At 39.6% G+C, this 17,199-nt stretch overlaps 1 protein-coding gene across 1 annotated transcript in view; it reads left to right on the top strand.

The window, feature by feature from the left end:
* Positions 1-7,072: 7,072 nt before the first annotated feature.
* Positions 7,073-17,199, top strand: part of LOC139708946 (histamine N-methyltransferase B-like) — a 31,888-nt gene continuing 21,761 nt past the window's right edge. Inside the window, exon 1 of the mRNA XM_071620915.1 lies at positions 7,073-7,310. Coding sequence (XP_071477016.1) covers positions 7,073-7,310 — 238 coding nt within the window. The remainder of the gene's footprint in view (positions 7,311-17,199) is intronic.

The raw sequence follows: 17,199 nt of genomic DNA, 5'->3' as shown, positions 1-17,199 counted from the left end.
ATTGCCCACACGTCGGTCATTTTGGTACCTTTTTCTCATATTTCTTGATGACTTGCAATTACCGGATCCACAGAAAGTATCGCAATATAGCCACTATATCAATATCAGCTGAAAACATTTGTGATGTATGTTGCTCCTACTTCCAGTTAAGATATATCTAAATCATTTGGCAATCATTAAGGCAGAAAATATCATTTTGATGAAAGTTAACTATATGGTTTGAAAAAAAAAAACAATTGGTGTCGGGCCGCCATTTATGTTTTGGTGATGGCTGAGTCCGGCAATTATAGGGTTTAAAGTGAATTGCCACTTCTGCTTTCATTTCAGGCCACCAAAATTTCGGATTTAAAGATTTTAGTGGTCTTAACGGGCCACCAGACAAACAAAAAAAAGTTAGTGTCGAGTATTGTCTCATATGGCAGTGCATTGATATATCGTACCATGGAGGTGGCCCACCTCCCTGATCGCACTGTGGAATAAGGTTTGCACATTCCATGCTGAAAGATACGCACAAGAGCGAGTCCTTGTCAAAAAAAAAAACACACACACACGACATTGTTTAATTCCAGTAGAGCAAACCAAACTTATGCGTCCGTTCAGCCCCAAAGACGAAACTTCGTCACACAACAATGACTTTCCGGAAATAACGCGTGCCCCGTGACCCCTGCAGAAAAAGATGGGAAATAATACGTCACTCAGTGCATTCATGCTTGGTAACAAAATCACTAGATATTTGCGGACGAAATTAAAGTAATCAAAGGTATATTCTACTTCTTTGCACAATTTTTTCTCTCTCTTTATTTCTCTTGCCAAGCCGTTGCGTTCACTGGACTAAAACAGCAGTGTAAAAACGTAGCACCAAAATCACAGTTCTCTTGAAAGGAGACATAAGCATTTCTACCGAGTTCCTCTTCTATTTTTTTTTTTTACTCTTCCAGTAGGTCATTTTAGTCGGCCATACGAGCGGAACATGGCCACAACCATAAACTTCCCCCGGCCTCGCAAAGAACGCTCGGAAGTGCTTCTTCTAATCTAAAAGTAGGCCACCTGATGTTACATAACTCTCTACGGCGCATTATGAGCTGTGATGTGATAATCATATATATTTCCACTATCAGCGGTGTTCAAACCAACGAGAGACCCGGCGGCTACTTTTTTTTTTTTTTTTTAAAGCGAACTTATTTAATTTCATATGAGTATACTGAAGCCTGCACGAAACAAACTGCATCTGATAGCTATCATCGACTTACAGTGTAATGTATATGCCAAATGGAACAAACGGCAGTGAACGGTGACCATGATTCCGCTAGTGAACCTTTTGATAGACACCCTTGTGTATGAGCAAGGTGTATAGCCTGTCCAGATTGGCCCAACCTCGCTCTCTTTTTATTTATGGGTCCTCCTCGATTTAATACCCCAAGTAGGTGAGCTCTGTACCATTTAGGAGTCCTTTGCTTCGAATATTTTGCATTATCACAACCTTTGCAAGGTGCTACTTTGTACGCATCGCCTCGGTGGTTCAAAGCGGGGGCCCAGTGCATAAAAGTTACTATTATGGTAACTTTGCCATCCAACGGTAACTACCATGGCAACAATACCCAACAGGCGATCAAAATCAAAGATTCCATGGAAGTTACCATTGGATGGCAAAATTACTATAATAGTAATTTTTATGCAACGGGCCCCTGGTTTGGTGCGGTTTGGGAGGATATTCTGCCCTTTGCCAACCGTTGTCATCGCCTCTCCAACCGGAACGTGACCCGTGGGTAACATTTACGTCGAATTGACCGGAATACACAATCAGTGAAAATGTCCCACTGCACTGCTGTAATTTGTCCCTTGACTAGTACATGTACAATACACTGTGTTTCCTTGCTTGTTTTTCCGTATTGAGTGTGACAACCCTTTCTTCATGAAAAAAAAAAAAAACAAATACAGTATCTATTCTTCCCCTCTCCCACTCTGTTCTGTATTATCAAGTTACCGTTGGCAGTCCACGCAAGTACCCTGTGAGGGATAAACCTGAAATACCCTCTCAGGGCTATTCAGCGGCTCAACGAAGCGTTGCGATCGTTATCTCTATTCTCATTGCCGGTCGTTCCGATTTATGACTGGAAATTCTGCGGATTTTGCTGGCTCGTGCGAGCGCTGCACGCTTGCCGTGAGCTGGGTGGCCTTGTACACCCACATGCCCACATGCAGGCCGGATAAGTCGCAGCGTCACATACCAGCCGGGGAGATACCACACACAGTCTTCACATCCACCAAGTATATTGTAGTAACCCGCGCGAAGATGGTTTTAACAATTTGCACAAATCGAAAACTACACTAAGTGCACATAGTCGTTGCAGGATGATACCACGAAAAATAAACAAAATACAAAGTCCCCCCACACTCACGTACGCATACAAGCACAAGCACCCACAGCAAAAACAACAAGGGTGTCAACAACATCAAAAGCAAAAACAAAACGAAAACTGGCATCATTCAGAAAGTGTTGAATTCGAGTATCTAATATGTTATCAAGATACAGTTGTGACTTGTATCTTGAGAAGAACGTATAACCGTTTTATTTTTCTTTTCAAAGCATGTTCATGATGTTTCAATTATTAAATCTGTATCTAATAGTCACATCCAGTATCAAACCGTATCACTCTGTGACTGAGAAGACAGCCATCTGCAATGTGGACGTATTAATATATACGCATCTATAATATAAGAGTAAGAACATCTTCTATAGACGATCAAACGCAATTTCAAAACCCAGTTTTGGCAACTGAATGGATTTCGTTCTCCTACCGGTAATCATGTAGAAATGCACACCATGCACATCTACCATTTCCTTCCTTAATTTGTTATTGAAAACTTCTTGTAGCTATCAGAAATGTCAAGATGGACCATGTCTGACGGTTTCATGAAATTTCATAGTCAATTACAGAAGAAAAGTAGCTAATTTTGAATCAAAAGTACGCCGATCGACGGCTGTGTCAGCGTAGCATGATGGATGATCGATTATGTGGAAGAGCGATATAACGATGATAATCGATCGTAGTAGTCTGTGATACAACCGCTTGTTTGGTGTTTAACCACAATAATTACGTCGGCTCGACAGTAAAATGTGGAAGAAAGAAAGTGATCTTGATGCGTCTGTTTTTTCATCGTTTTAGTTAATTTTCTCCTGCATGTGACTGTATATCTGTCAACATTTTTGCTGACTAAATGATGGACAGATAATATGTGTACAAAATGTCAGTAAAAGATATATGAAAAAATGGGAATTATCCATCATGAATATTGCACAATAAAATAGATTTTTACTACAAAACAAAAGCAAATACTGGGGTTGCAGTTTTTGTATACATAATTTTAAAAAATGAAATGGGAAAAGTAAATACTATCATAAAGACAATTACTTTCTACTACTGTCTAAGTTGAACCTATCAATTAAAAACAAATTACTATTTCAATTTCAATATTCTGTTTCTTTTTAGGTAAAATGAGCACTTTATGAGAAGTCCACAATATTGATATTAATACATGATTGTATAACATAACATGCACTAATTTTTGTAATACTATTCTCATTAATTTATTATTTAAATTAGGCCTATAAATTATGTAGATAACTAGAAACAAATCCCCTTTGAATTCAACTTCCTTCTCATCTTCTTTTCTCTTTATCTCTCCCTCCTAATACCGTAATAAATAGCCTAACCTTTTTCTTCCACTTTTCCTTCAACCTCATTCTATTCCCTTCAACACTATTCAAATTAGGTTATTATTATCAACTTTTGTCATGATAAAATCAATACTTGCCACAATATTTAGAGAAAGGATCGATGTCTAAATCCTGGTATGAATAATCTGTATCAATAATTTGAAAAGTGATAATTATGATAATGGCAATGAAAACAAAGAACTATCACAATAGCTCACTTGGACCTTCGACTCAGGTGAGCAAACTAAAAAAAATACGAAAAAGAAAATAGGGACTACACGTATTGCACGAGTCAAGTTCGATATTGTTAGTAAGCGGCTAATTAGAGACTACCAGAATCGATTATAATCGTTGACATCGTTCTCAGCGAAATCGGTACAATGCTTACATCGGAGACTATGTTCGCGACCGACGTACTTTTCAACTCCAATTTGGCATACTCGTGAAATAAGCCCCACCACTGTGTATCCGTACAAATACTACGGCGGCTCGCCTGTTTATACTCGTGAATTCAGCCCCACCGTGTGTGGTGTTCATCGGTAGATAAGCATGGCGGTGGGGCTTTCTTCCACAGTATAATACTCGTGAATACGGCCCCACCAAACGGCGTTTACGCGAGATGCATACGGCGGTGGGGCCGATTTCCACAGCATAGCATCGCACGGGTGCACGCGCACTGCGGTGGGGCCTATTTCACGATTTTGCCTCCGGCATACTCGTGAAATAAGGGCCCCACCACTGCGTATCCGTACAAATACTACGGCGGCTCGCCTGTTTATACTCGTGAATTCAGCCCCACCGTGTGTGGTGTTCATCGGTAGATAAGCATGGCGGTGGGGCTTTCTTCCACAGTATAATACTCGTGAATACGGCCCCACCAAACGGCGTTTACGCGAGATGCATACGGCGGTGGGGCCGATTTCCACAGCATAGCATCGCACGGGTGCACGCGCACTGCGGTGGGGCCTATTTCACGATTTTGCCCATACTCGTGAAATAAGCCCCACCACTGCGTATCCGTACAAATACTACGGCGGCTCGCCTGTTTATACTCGTGAATTCAGCCCCACCGTGTGTGGTGTTCATCGGTAGATAAGCATTTTTCTTACCTTTCCGGCTTTCTAATTCCATGAAAACTCTCTGATATGGTTCAATTTAGCATCTCCAATAGCTGCACAAAATTTTATTGCCAAACGGCGAAGCGAACGGTAGGTGTGCATTTCTACATGATTACCCTCCTACCTGCCTGTGGCCGGTACACTTACCGAACTGTAAAGACGATGGTATCTCACATCTCCTCAACTGGAACTACAGCTGTATATTTTCAGTTATGACACTATCACAGTCCCAAGTAGATATAACACAAAACGCCATCTTAGTCTTCAAAAAATGCTATCGATGCAGTCATGGCAGCGTATATTCCATACCATCAGGGAGGTGGAAAGAGAATTGAATAATTATGCCTAGTTAGTGCACATGGATAAACTGAACCGTGTATGGTCTCAGTGGCAGCTGGCTGGTATCGAGGAAACCCGACTAAGGAATTAAGATAAAAACACAAAAACAACATCACTCCCCCACCCCCACCGAAGGGCCTGGATGGTATGTGTATGTGTTTCACAGTGATTTTCCACAGCAGACACTCTGCCGAGCGAGAGTGCAATGTCACAGCACTTTCTCAAATCGACGCAGGGACGTGATCAATGCACATTTGATTTTTCTGATAAACTGCGTTGATACCATCTTTTAATGTCCCCTGAAGATCATACTATAAAGATGTAAGCATTGATTTCATCCTACATAATGTATTTCCAAAATTTACAGTTGTGATTACATGTACATTATATCGAATGTGAGATGAGCGAGGTTCCTTCGTACAGCAGCGAATGTTAGCCCATGAAAGCGGCAACCAAGCAAGCAAGGCGAGCCAGAGAGCAATACGATCACCATTCCACGTGGGCTAACTGCACGGAGGCACGCGGTGTGTGCGCGTTTTTCTGTTTCAGTAGCGATAGCCTGACAAATTCAGGCCGGATTGAATGAGGCTAAGTGGACAAAATTTTCGAACATGTTGTGCTATGACAGAGAGCGTGTGAATTTTGCTCCCCGCGGATTATCCTTCAAAAGAGTCTATGAAAGGAAAGACTAATAATCTTCTCTCTGAGGGAAAACGAGCGCAATCCGCGGGGAGCAAAATATACGGTGTGTGCTTAAACACACGCATGTCGAAGCGGTTTTGTCGGTTCCCATCAAAGAGATTATAACACAAGAGGGCGTAGTCCAGTGGGGAGGCAGCTAGCCGCGCGAGGGAGCTGCCATTTCCCGTTGTGGGAGCCGCCATTGCACGGATCCTGGCAGCGCACTGTTTAATGTGCTCGACTTGAATATTCGGCGCAGTGACCTTGCGTTGTTTTATTGTGACGTCACAATGGTCATGTTTAAGCGTCATAATGGTGCTGAGGTTGTTTGATTTTATGGCTTGAGTGGGAATGTACGCGAAACAAACGTCATAATGCTCAAGTACTGTCTAGTCTACACCCAAGTTCCCACTCTTTATTTTGCGAACAACAAAAAGGTCTGGACTCTACCAAATGGTTCAAATGATATGATACCATCGTAAAAACTAATATTCAAACAAATAACCACATTGTGATTCTGAAAATGAAAATGTGTAATAAAGAATAACATATCATTCCAGATATGATATGAGAAGATATGACTTGAACGTAGACTTAGATCCAGAGGAGGCGTTTTTTTTTTAAGACGGCACAGATTGGGGCATGGCGCGTGTTAAACCTATGGGAAAAACGTTGGGATAGGGTTTTTGGTTATGGTTAGGGTTAGGGTTAGGGTTGGGGTTAGGGTTAGGGTTAGGGTTAGGGTTAGGGTTAGGGTTAGGGTTTGATGGTTAGGGTTAGGATTAGGATTAGGGTTAGGTTTAGGAATAGGGTCTCCGATAGATTTTTAGTTTCCCCAATCTGTGCCGTCTAAAAAAAAAAACACGCTGCCAGGAGCTGAGTGTGCGCTCCCTCTTCAATTTTGGACGCACTATTTGTACGCACGCGTATGGCGACTACTTACTCTATAGGTATAATCTCTTTGGTTCCCATAGACTTTACACGTGAAGGCGATTCTCTTGGCACTGAGCCAAGTTCGGCGAGCTCGCTCGGTTCTCCCGTTTTATCCTCTATAGGGTATTTCGGCGTTATCCTTCACAGGGTAGTTGCGTGGACTGGTTGGAGTCGCACCACTTCTGATTCATAATATAGCGTACAGTAAATCGACAGGGCAGTTCTACAACAAGAGTGCCTCAGCCGTCCTTTCGTGTTTAAAAGTGACATTAATGAACCCAGAATGGCTCAATTTGCAAGCTCTCCCGAATGGCAAACTACGCTGAGGACGCTAATTCCCTTGCAAGACGACGTGCAGAGATACAAAGACGTGTATTTGACAGCGTTCTTTAAGATCAGTGAAAAAGAAATGCTTTTTGACGTAATAACGCAAAATTTTGACGCCACTGTGATGTCCCAGCTCATAGACAGGTTTCCAGTCGGGAAAGTTTTTAATGTGCTTGGAGTTGGTATCGGTGAAGGTAGGTTCGATTACTTGATACTGGGTCTCTTAAAATTAAGTTGCAGAAATGATAGACATCGTGTATACATAACAAACGCTTGTAAAATACCTCTTGCCAAATTGGTCAATTGCGAACGATCCTATGACTTAACCCTTGTGAAAAAGTACTGCAGTAGTACTGCAGTACAAGTATTGCAGTACTACTGCAGTACACGTACTGCAGTAGTACTGCAATACTAGTACTGCAGAAGTACTGTAGTAAATTGGACACTTTACTGCAGTACTAGTACTGCAGTACTGCAGTACCAGTACTGCAGTACTACCTCACTTCTTCCTTGCAGTACTAGTAGTACTGCAGTACTGGTACTGCAGTAAGTCATTGCATCAGTAGTAGGCCTACTGCAGTACTGGTACTGCAGTACCAGTATAGTGAGGTGCCCGCACCTCGTCAGGGGCCCGAATACCGTCACCCCGCTTAATATTGTTTTAAGCGCACTAAACAAAAATTTATGCCCGGGACTGTGTTCAGTACGCTTGAAACTTGGCAGGGCTACCACAACCAAGCAAATTTTGGTGAAAACCGAACAGTTTTTCGCGAAAATCTGAAATTTTAATCGGAATAGGACACTACGTGTAAAGTGTCACCACTGTCCCCGCACGCATCTTTTACGTGTATGTCTATGGGAGCATCACGGTCACCCGCACACGTCTTTTACGTGCTTTGTCTATGGGAGCGCAGGTGACGAGTTGTGGGCCCCTTCCCTAGCGCGCAACTTTTTCGCATCGTTCGCGTTTGACGACGATAGCTGCAAATTTTCGATATCGATCAGTGAGCTTGTGATTCCATTGCAAATTTCAGCATTTTTCCTGTATGTGAGATGAATTTCAAAGAATGTCAGTGGCGAAATGTGATTCAAATATGCGCAAACATTAACTATGACGAGGTGCGGGTCACCCAAGTATACTACACAGCAGTAGTACTGCAGTACCAGTACTGCAGTACTACTGCAGTAATGCAGTACTACTGCAGTACCACTGCAGTACCAGTACTGCAGTAGTACTGCAGTACTACTGCAGTACCACTGTAGTACTACTGCAGTACAAGTACTGCAGTAGTACTGCAGTACCACTGCAGTACCAGTACTACTGTAGTACTGCAGTACCACTGCAGTACCAGTACTGCAGCAGTACTGCAGTACCACTGCAGTACCAGTACTGCAGTAGTACGAGTACTACAGTAGTACTGCAGTACCACTGCAGTACCAGTACTGCAGTAGTACTACAGTACCAGTAATGGTACTGCAGTACTCAGTACCGACACTGCTGTAGTACTGCAGTACCAGTACTGCAGTAGTACTACAGTACCAATAGTGGTACTGCAGTACCGGTACTGCTGTAGTACTGTAGTATACTTGGGTGACCCGCACCTCGTCATAGTTAATGTTTGCCCATGATTGAATCACATTTCGCCACTGAAATTCTTTGAAATCCAACTCACATACAGGAAAAATGCTGAAAATTCCAATGGAATCACAAGTTCACTGATCGATATTGAAAATTTGCAGCTATCGTCGTCAAAGGCGAACGATGCGAAAAAGTTGCGCGCTAAGGAAGGGGCCCGCAACTCGTCACCCGCTCTCCCATAGACTTAGCACGTAAAAGACGTGTGCGGGTGACCGTGATGTTCCCATAGACATACACGTAAAAGATGCGTGCGGGTGACATATAACACGTATTCCTATAGCCCTATTAAAATTTCAGATTTTCGCGAAAAACTGTTCGGTTTTCACCACAATTTGCTTGGTTGTGGTAGTCCTGCCAAGTTTCAAGCGTACAGAACACAGTCCCGGGCATACATTTTTGTTCAGTGCGCTCAAAACGATTTTAAGCGGGGTGACGGTATTCGGGCCCCTGACGAGGTGCGGGCACCTGGCTATACCAGTACTGCAGTAGTACTACAATGGTACTGCAGTAGTACCATTACAGGGAAACCTGGGAAAAGAGGATATCTTATTGGTCTCGTCTGAATTTGCAAATATTGAAATAGTAAACATACAGTATGCATATGTTTACAATGAGGTACCGGTTATAACGAGGAAAAAATGGTGGTCCCACCAACCTCATTATAAAAGGGTTACCCTGTACTTCATTACTGCAAATGAATATACATGTACAATTACAACGATAAACAAGTGACAATCTATATCCGCTTTCATAGCATACATAAACAATCAATAAAATATAATACCACGTTTGTTTTTTTCTAGAATTCAAGTACTGAGTATACATGAAACCCATGTATGTTTTTCCCTGTAGGCCTACACCCCATCTGGGGCCCATATGGGCCAAATGGGCTTTGCCAATTTAGTGCCATATTTTCCCCATATACACCACATGGGGCCCACATTGGTTTTCTCAGGGCAGGCATGTAATCTAGAAGATATTCTACAGTGTAAGTGTAGCTAGGTTGAAAGGGAAATTTGTTTTCCAAGGTGGAAACACAGATTTCTCTCCTGTGAATGTTTGCAAAGTAATGAAATAACAAAAAACATACAGTAAATGTATGAAGATGAATTACAACAGACCGCTTCTGCAATTTAGTCAGATTTTATGCATGCTTTCTTCACAAAATTGAACCTTAACAACCACAAAGCTTGACTGAAGGCTTGCCCAAACCAGCAGCAGCCAGGGGAATTCATGTCTGTGGAACTCGGTGGAAGGGAGCAGGTGAATGATATGCTTCATTTCTAGGCTGTTGGAAAAGAAATATCCGTAAGTTGTTATGTACATGTACATGTAATACATTACAGAAACGGTTTGTTGGCACAAGAGATGACACTTCAAGCGCTGACAGGAATAATGATCAATATGTACATGTATTACGAAAACATGCAATCCTGATGTAAAGTTAAGTTGAGAGGAGTAGAGAACACAAAGAACTTAAATCTGAGTAGACTTGATGTAGCATAAAATTTAAACTATTTATTATGGAAAGTCCAGCAAATGAAGGAACATATTCACAATGCATGCAAGAAAAAAAATTGTAATGTTCTGTCAATATCATCATACAGTACATGTATAAGGAATTATATGTATTTTCAATGATGATCATATAAGGGTCAATCCATGTCAAATCATCCAGTGCTTGTCACCCGACCCCCTCCAATTTTCTTTAAAATCGCACCAAATGTTCCCCAAAGTGTCTGACGGAAAATCCCAAAATATTTTGCTCCAAGGTCAATTGGTTGCTAAGATACAGCCTCACATAGCAACTGATGCACATTCCAAAATATTAGTTAAAAGAAAATTATTGCGTTTTTGATTGATTGTGGTAGCATGGATATTTATGCAAAAGTGTTCATTATCTGGAAATTGGAAGAACTTTATAGTCTTTGCAAGGAAAAGTGACTGTGACGCGAAATTGACTTTTCGTCAACGTGCACGAGGTCACCGAAAATGGTGTTAAATGCTAATTTCGAATATTTTAATGCATATTTAGAGGCTAATATCTTCCACATTTAATCACCTTAGGTTCTAAAATATTATGCTGTTGAAGACTTTGACTTGCTCAGTAATTTGAAAAAAATCAGCGGATTCGTGCCCACCGTTTTTACGGAGAGCGCCCTCAAAGTTGACAAAAATGAAAAATGTGCCAAATTCAAGGTCACGGATCACCCTTCGTCCCACCTAGGAATTGCCTCAATTTTTTTGTATTGATAGACATTGACCTATATTATCTTGGGTTACCAAAGAAATTTTGCTACCGAAATGTTCAATGGTAAATTTACCCCACTGAAAATGGTCGTAAACGGCCAAATTCCCATGTAATATCACATATTGGGTTTAGAGGACATTTCAAATGTCCATGCTTTCAAGATGAAAAGCCCTAGCCCTGTGATATTTGCAGTAGGGGTAGTCTGTTATACATATTTTAGTAATATATACCACAAAACACTTTTATTGCATTATAATGACCTTGAAATTTAATCCAAAATTTGATAAAAGCAATAGTCTCTCCATTTTCCTCATTGCACTGCACGTAATTTATGTGTTTTGAAAGACTTCACAGAGCAATATTTCAAGAATTATGAAAGCTGACAGCCTAACATATCAAGGTTCTAAACTATTTGTGCTCTTTTTTCAGATTTAGTGTCAATTTGATTATGAATGTTATACCCTTGACCTTGAAGTGCTTCTAAAAATAGCTGTAAATTTGTTAACTACAAATTACACACAGACAGGTGTTTTATGGCATGATATACTTGTGATTCTTTCACAAACACAAAAGCTTTTTATAGTGTGAATGTTATATACTGGAATTAATCTATATGTGCTTGCAAGATATGTTACAATTAATTACTTTGTTCTGACAATGACCCTCAATTTCAATCACAAAAGGGGACAGTAATATTTTGTGATTTTGTGTGCATTTCCTATGGAAAACAGTGCTTTGTGGTGAAACTCATAAAAACTTGACTATTTTTACTATTTATCACTTTGATTGATTAATTCTATTCAAATTATGGTAGAAAAAGTGGGCTGTGACAATTTCCAATTAAAAAAAAAACACAAATGCTGTAGAAAATAAAAAACAAAGAAATACATAACAAATATTCCAAAAACAAGAAAATACATAAGAATGGAAATGATTTTGGATGTTGTCATAAGCTACAGAACAAATCCCCCCAAAAAGATGACTCTCAGTGCTTTTAATGTGCGTTTCACAGGCTAGAATAAGAATCATTCTTATGTGTTGGGCGCAATGTCCATAATCAACTATTATTATGTACTTTTTGTACTGGGGCAGGAATAGGCATTTCTCCTGACTTTGAACGTGATAAATTCAGGGTCAATGTCAGAACAAAGTAATTAATTGTAACATATCTTGCAAGAAACTATAGATTTATGCCAGTATATAACATTTACACCATAAAAAAACTTTTGTGCTTGTAAAAGAATCACTAGTATGTTATGCCATAAAACACCTGTTGTGTGTGTAATTTGTAGTTAACAAATTTACAGCTATTTTTAGAAGCACTTCAAGGTCAAGGGTATAACATTCATAATCAAATTGACACTAAATCTGAAAGAAGAGCACAAATAGTTTAGAACCTTAATATGTTAGGCTGTCAGCTTTCATAATTCTTGAAATATTGCTCTGTGAAAAGTCTTTTAAAACACATATTACATGCAGTGCAATGAGGAAAATGGAGCGACTTGTTTTTATCAAATTTTGGATTAAATTTCAAGGTCATTATAATGTAATAAAAGTGTTTTGTGGTATATATTACTAAAATATGTATAACAGACTACCCCTACTGCAAATATCACAGGGCTAGGGCTTTTCATCTTGAAAGCATGGACATTTGAAATGTCCTCTAAACCCAATATGTGATATTACATGGGAATTTGGCCGTTTATGACCATTTTCAGTGGGGTAAATTTACCATTGAACATTTCGGTAGCAAAATTTCTTTGGTAACCCAAGATAATATAGGTCAATGTCTATCAATACAAAAAAATTGAGGCAATTCCTAGGTGGGACGAAGGGTGATCCGTGACCTTGAATTTGGCACATTTTTCATTTTTGTCAACTTTGAGGGCGTTCTCCGTAAAAACGGTGGGCACGAATCCGCTGATTTTTTTCAAAATTACTGAGCAAGTCAAAGCCTTCAACAGCATAATATTTTAGAACCTAAGGTGATTAAATGTGGAAGATATTAGCCTCTAAATATGCATTAAAATTTTCGAAATTAACATTTAACACCATTTTCGGTGACCTCGTGCACGTTGACGAAAAGTCAATTTCGCGTCACAGTCACTTTTCCTTGCAAAGACTATAAAGTTCTTCCAATTTCCAGGTAATGAACACTTTTGCATAAATATCCATGCTACCACAATCAATCAAAAATGCATAATTTTCTTTTAATTAATATTTTGGATTGCGCATCGGTTGCTATGTGAGGCTGTATCTTAGCAACCAATTGACCTTGGGGCAAAATATTTTGGGATTTTCCGTCAGACACTTTGGGGAACATTTGGTGCGATTTTAAAGAAAATCGGAGGGGGTCGGGTGACAACTTTTCTGAAAATTGGATGATTTGACGTGGATTGACCCATAAATAAAAATGATGCATGAAAAAATTTCCAATACTTGGTTTGATTTTACAGTCCAAGTAGTAGTACATAGCCGACTTGATCCTGACACTTTTCCTTTTCATTCAAGATAACACAATCAACATTCTCCTCATTTATAAAAAAAAAGAGAAGAAATGTCACTGAATGTGATAAATGTCCCACCATAGTCTACAATCACAAAGGCGACAGTCAATCTTTTTCTTAATTTCCAGCTGGAGCCTCTTGCACACTCTTTGTCTTCCTCCTCGTCTGCATGTTTCCTTTATGATCACGCGAGTTGGAAATCCAGTGGCAAGCCCAGTTTGTGGTCTCTTTCTCGCTGGTATCTTGCATCCCTTTGCTTGTGCATACGAATGTATCATGTCTGCAGTAGAAAAGATGATAGAAAAAGAAATGCTAAATTGTCAGTACATACCTGTGTATACATACATGTATTTCAAGATTGAAAAAATGAAACATCATGGAAATTTTATTCCAAGTATCCAGATATTGAATCAACCCCCTCCCCCTCCACATTTTGGCGACTACTCCGCCACATGAAATTTTTTGACTGCATCGTTCCCTGACTTTTACTTTGAAGTCTTGCACATCTTTTGATACTGTCATGACGCTGCATGACGTTTTATGTATGCCTGTCAGACTGAAAATGGCTCAAAACGTGATTTTGTGTATAAAGTCTCTGCAAATTGAGTTTTCTCTTATTCATAAAGATATTTATATCTTTATGAATAAGAAGAGAAAACACAATCTAATCATTTTCACTTTCATGGGCTGAAACTAATTAATTTTATCATGATAATGCTTGAAATGGGTTCTGACATAAATTCTGTGGGAAAAAAATGATAAATCAACAGGCCGAAAAAACAAAAAAATACATGTACCTAAGATTACCAAGAAATTAATACAACAATAAAATACTGAAGAAATTGATTTTGGTAGTATTTTTTTTTTTCAAATTCATTGTTAGAAATGCCACAAAGAATGTTTTCACCAAAAAATAGGATTCTAGGAGCTTTAATATCTGATAGGGAGCAAAATGCATGATTTTATGCATATACTGTATGACGAAAATTTCCATTTCTTTTTGTATAGCTCGGTAGATTACACCACGGGTAATGAACAAGCCAAATTTCATAGCGATTGTGCAATCAAGCGCTGAGATCTCGGGGGTTGAATCAACCTCTCCCAGGCCACAGAACACTAAAAAGGGCCTGGCCTGGTTAGGGGTAAGAGGAATTCAAAGTTTATTTGATGGAAATCGGATATGGAATAGCTACAAAATCCAAAAAGTACAACTAAAAGATTGTAATAAAATTTGGATTCCACACTCTAATAGGATTGCTCTGTTTTGGACATCCCAGCCATTTCAAAATTGATTTTCATAAAAAAAAAAAAAAAAAATGAAATCCCCATGAAACTACATGGTCTTTCATACAGTTGTATTTTACAAGAGGTTTCTCACTATCCCACACAAAAAAAAAAAAACATGACAAAAACCTTAAGCCAAGTCTCAACCAAAACTTTATGATAGAGCTCTGTATCCTATACAAACGAAGGAAAAAAAAAACTTTGAATGTGGAAATTAAAAAAAAAATGGCTAAGAAAGTAATTCTGTTTTTGAAGAGGGCTTGGCTTGACTTACTGAAAATAGTACTTGAGACGAAAGCATGGCAACCTTGTAAATCTGCAAACGAAGATGTCCCCTTCATGCTCAACCTGTTGTTGCCATGCAGGTCTTTCTGATCTCATGACCCACAATCTTCTCCAGAGAGTTGCCGCACACTGCCTGCCATTAGGATCCACTGATTCTGAGGATGCATGTCTGAAAAAGAGTTGAAAAGATCAAATCCTTAAATAAAATAAGAGAATTTACTAAACGTAAACAAGCAGCTGACAAGACAAATGATTAATTCCTTACTGTTTTATACATGTAAAAAAAACATTCAAATCTCATTTCTCATTTTATGTGACATTTAATTTCATATAAACACTATGTTCACTGTTATTGAATTGATTTGGTTAAAAACTAACAACAGATTACAGAGGACAGAGGTCAAGGGAAAGAAAAATGACACATATAGGCAACACTTTCGAATACTAGTATTTTGCTCACCAATATCTTTCTACCAGCATAAGAAATCTCCAGAAGCTAGAAGGCTGTCGAGCTCCTGGAAAGCTGCTTACTCTCGAGGGGGTAATGGCGGCATCGTAGTCTCCTCAGCTCACCAATCTCCATGTTTACTGGTAAAGCAACCTGCTGTGGTGGCGCTCTGCAATTTGAATGTACACCTGCTCATGTTGGTCTAGCCTCTCCAATACTTCAAGCCTATGGAGAGTGAACATCCTCTGATTTGAAAATGCAGATGAAGAAAAGCATTCAAAAGATTAAAGACGTACTGTCGTGCATACTGTCGTGCATATTTTGAATTGATTGTAAGCGCTTTGGGCCTTGTGGGAAAAGAGCACTATAAGTAATAATAATAATAATAATAATGCTTCACAATGGATGAAACAATTAACCACTGGACTGCAGCAGGCTTTTACGCACACTGTAACACCTGGGTGCTGATGCATAATAATGCATGTGTATCTCAAAACATGCCTTCCAGAAGGCGAAAGATTGGCCAAGATTATATTGCTTGAAATATGAAATAGTGAGGCATCATCCTCTCCTGTTCTGCGATACCTCCACAAATCCTTCACAAAGAGCAGCTTTACTTACTATCATCAAAAGATTCATCAAAACCCTTCTTCCCACTGTAGGTCGCCATTTTGAATTGAGACTCTATAGAAACTTTCACCTTGGAGACCAATCAAAACCCTCACAAATCACAGCTAAATCACTGATTTTGGGGGGCACCTGTTGCCCATACATTCAATCATGTCATAGGGGTAGGGGTAGCAGTGCTGAGGCTTCAAATTACACATTATATGAAGACGTAATATTATATAACATGCTCAGCACACAATGGAATGTTGCCAAGGATATTACGTGGTCCGCAGCCAAGTGGTTAAACCCACAAATCTCACAGAAAGTTACTTGCAAAATGCTTGTGATGGAGTGAAGAGGTGTATCCTAACGGTTAGACTGAGCTTTAGCCTTTAGTTGACAAGAACTTTTGTCACAATCATTAGGAATTTGACAAGGAATGTCTTAAATCTAAACGTATGTCTCCTTACAGCTAGCTGCACGCGTAAGGAAGTGCAAAATCAAATTCTGAGCCTCTGTGTCCAAATTCTCATTTTTGAAAGTAAAATGAGGAAAAGGTCAACTTAGGTCTGAACGATCTATATACTAATAGTAGGCCTACAGCCAGGTTCCCAGTCAGTAGTTGTGGCTATGGATGATGTGACATAGGTTTTTAGGTGGTTACTATTCAGGATATCTGGGCAAAGGTATGATGCAAAGTTGATTGTAGAGTCTCGAGGCGGCTGAAAACTCTCCCGGCTGAACTTAACATACATGTAAATAGATTCTAACGTTATATCTTATGGTAAGGGTACCACCTATCGGCAGGGTACCTGCTTGACATCGGCACCCTGGCTCCCTGCGTATTTATCATGGCTGTTTGCGTACTAACGAAAAAGTATGCGCTGGATTACAGTAAGTGTCATTAGCTTTGAAAACAATAAAAACGAAGAAACGCAAATCAAACTCACAAACAAACTAACAAACCAAACTAGTAGTAGCCCTAGACACGTTTCAATTACACATTACACATGCGCTCAGTAACGACGCATGGCTGTGAAATTGACGTGTATTACCTATG

Source organism: Diadema antillarum, unplaced genomic scaffold, assembly GCF_040938485.1.
Source record: "Diadema antillarum isolate AM-2024a unplaced genomic scaffold, OU_Dant_1.0 seq00001391_RagTag, whole genome shotgun sequence".
Classification (NCBI taxonomy): domain Eukaryota; kingdom Metazoa; phylum Echinodermata; class Echinoidea; order Diadematoida; family Diadematidae; genus Diadema; species Diadema antillarum.
The sequence above is the reverse complement of the archived record's forward strand: the minus strand, read 5'-3'. Positions and strand labels throughout refer to the sequence as shown.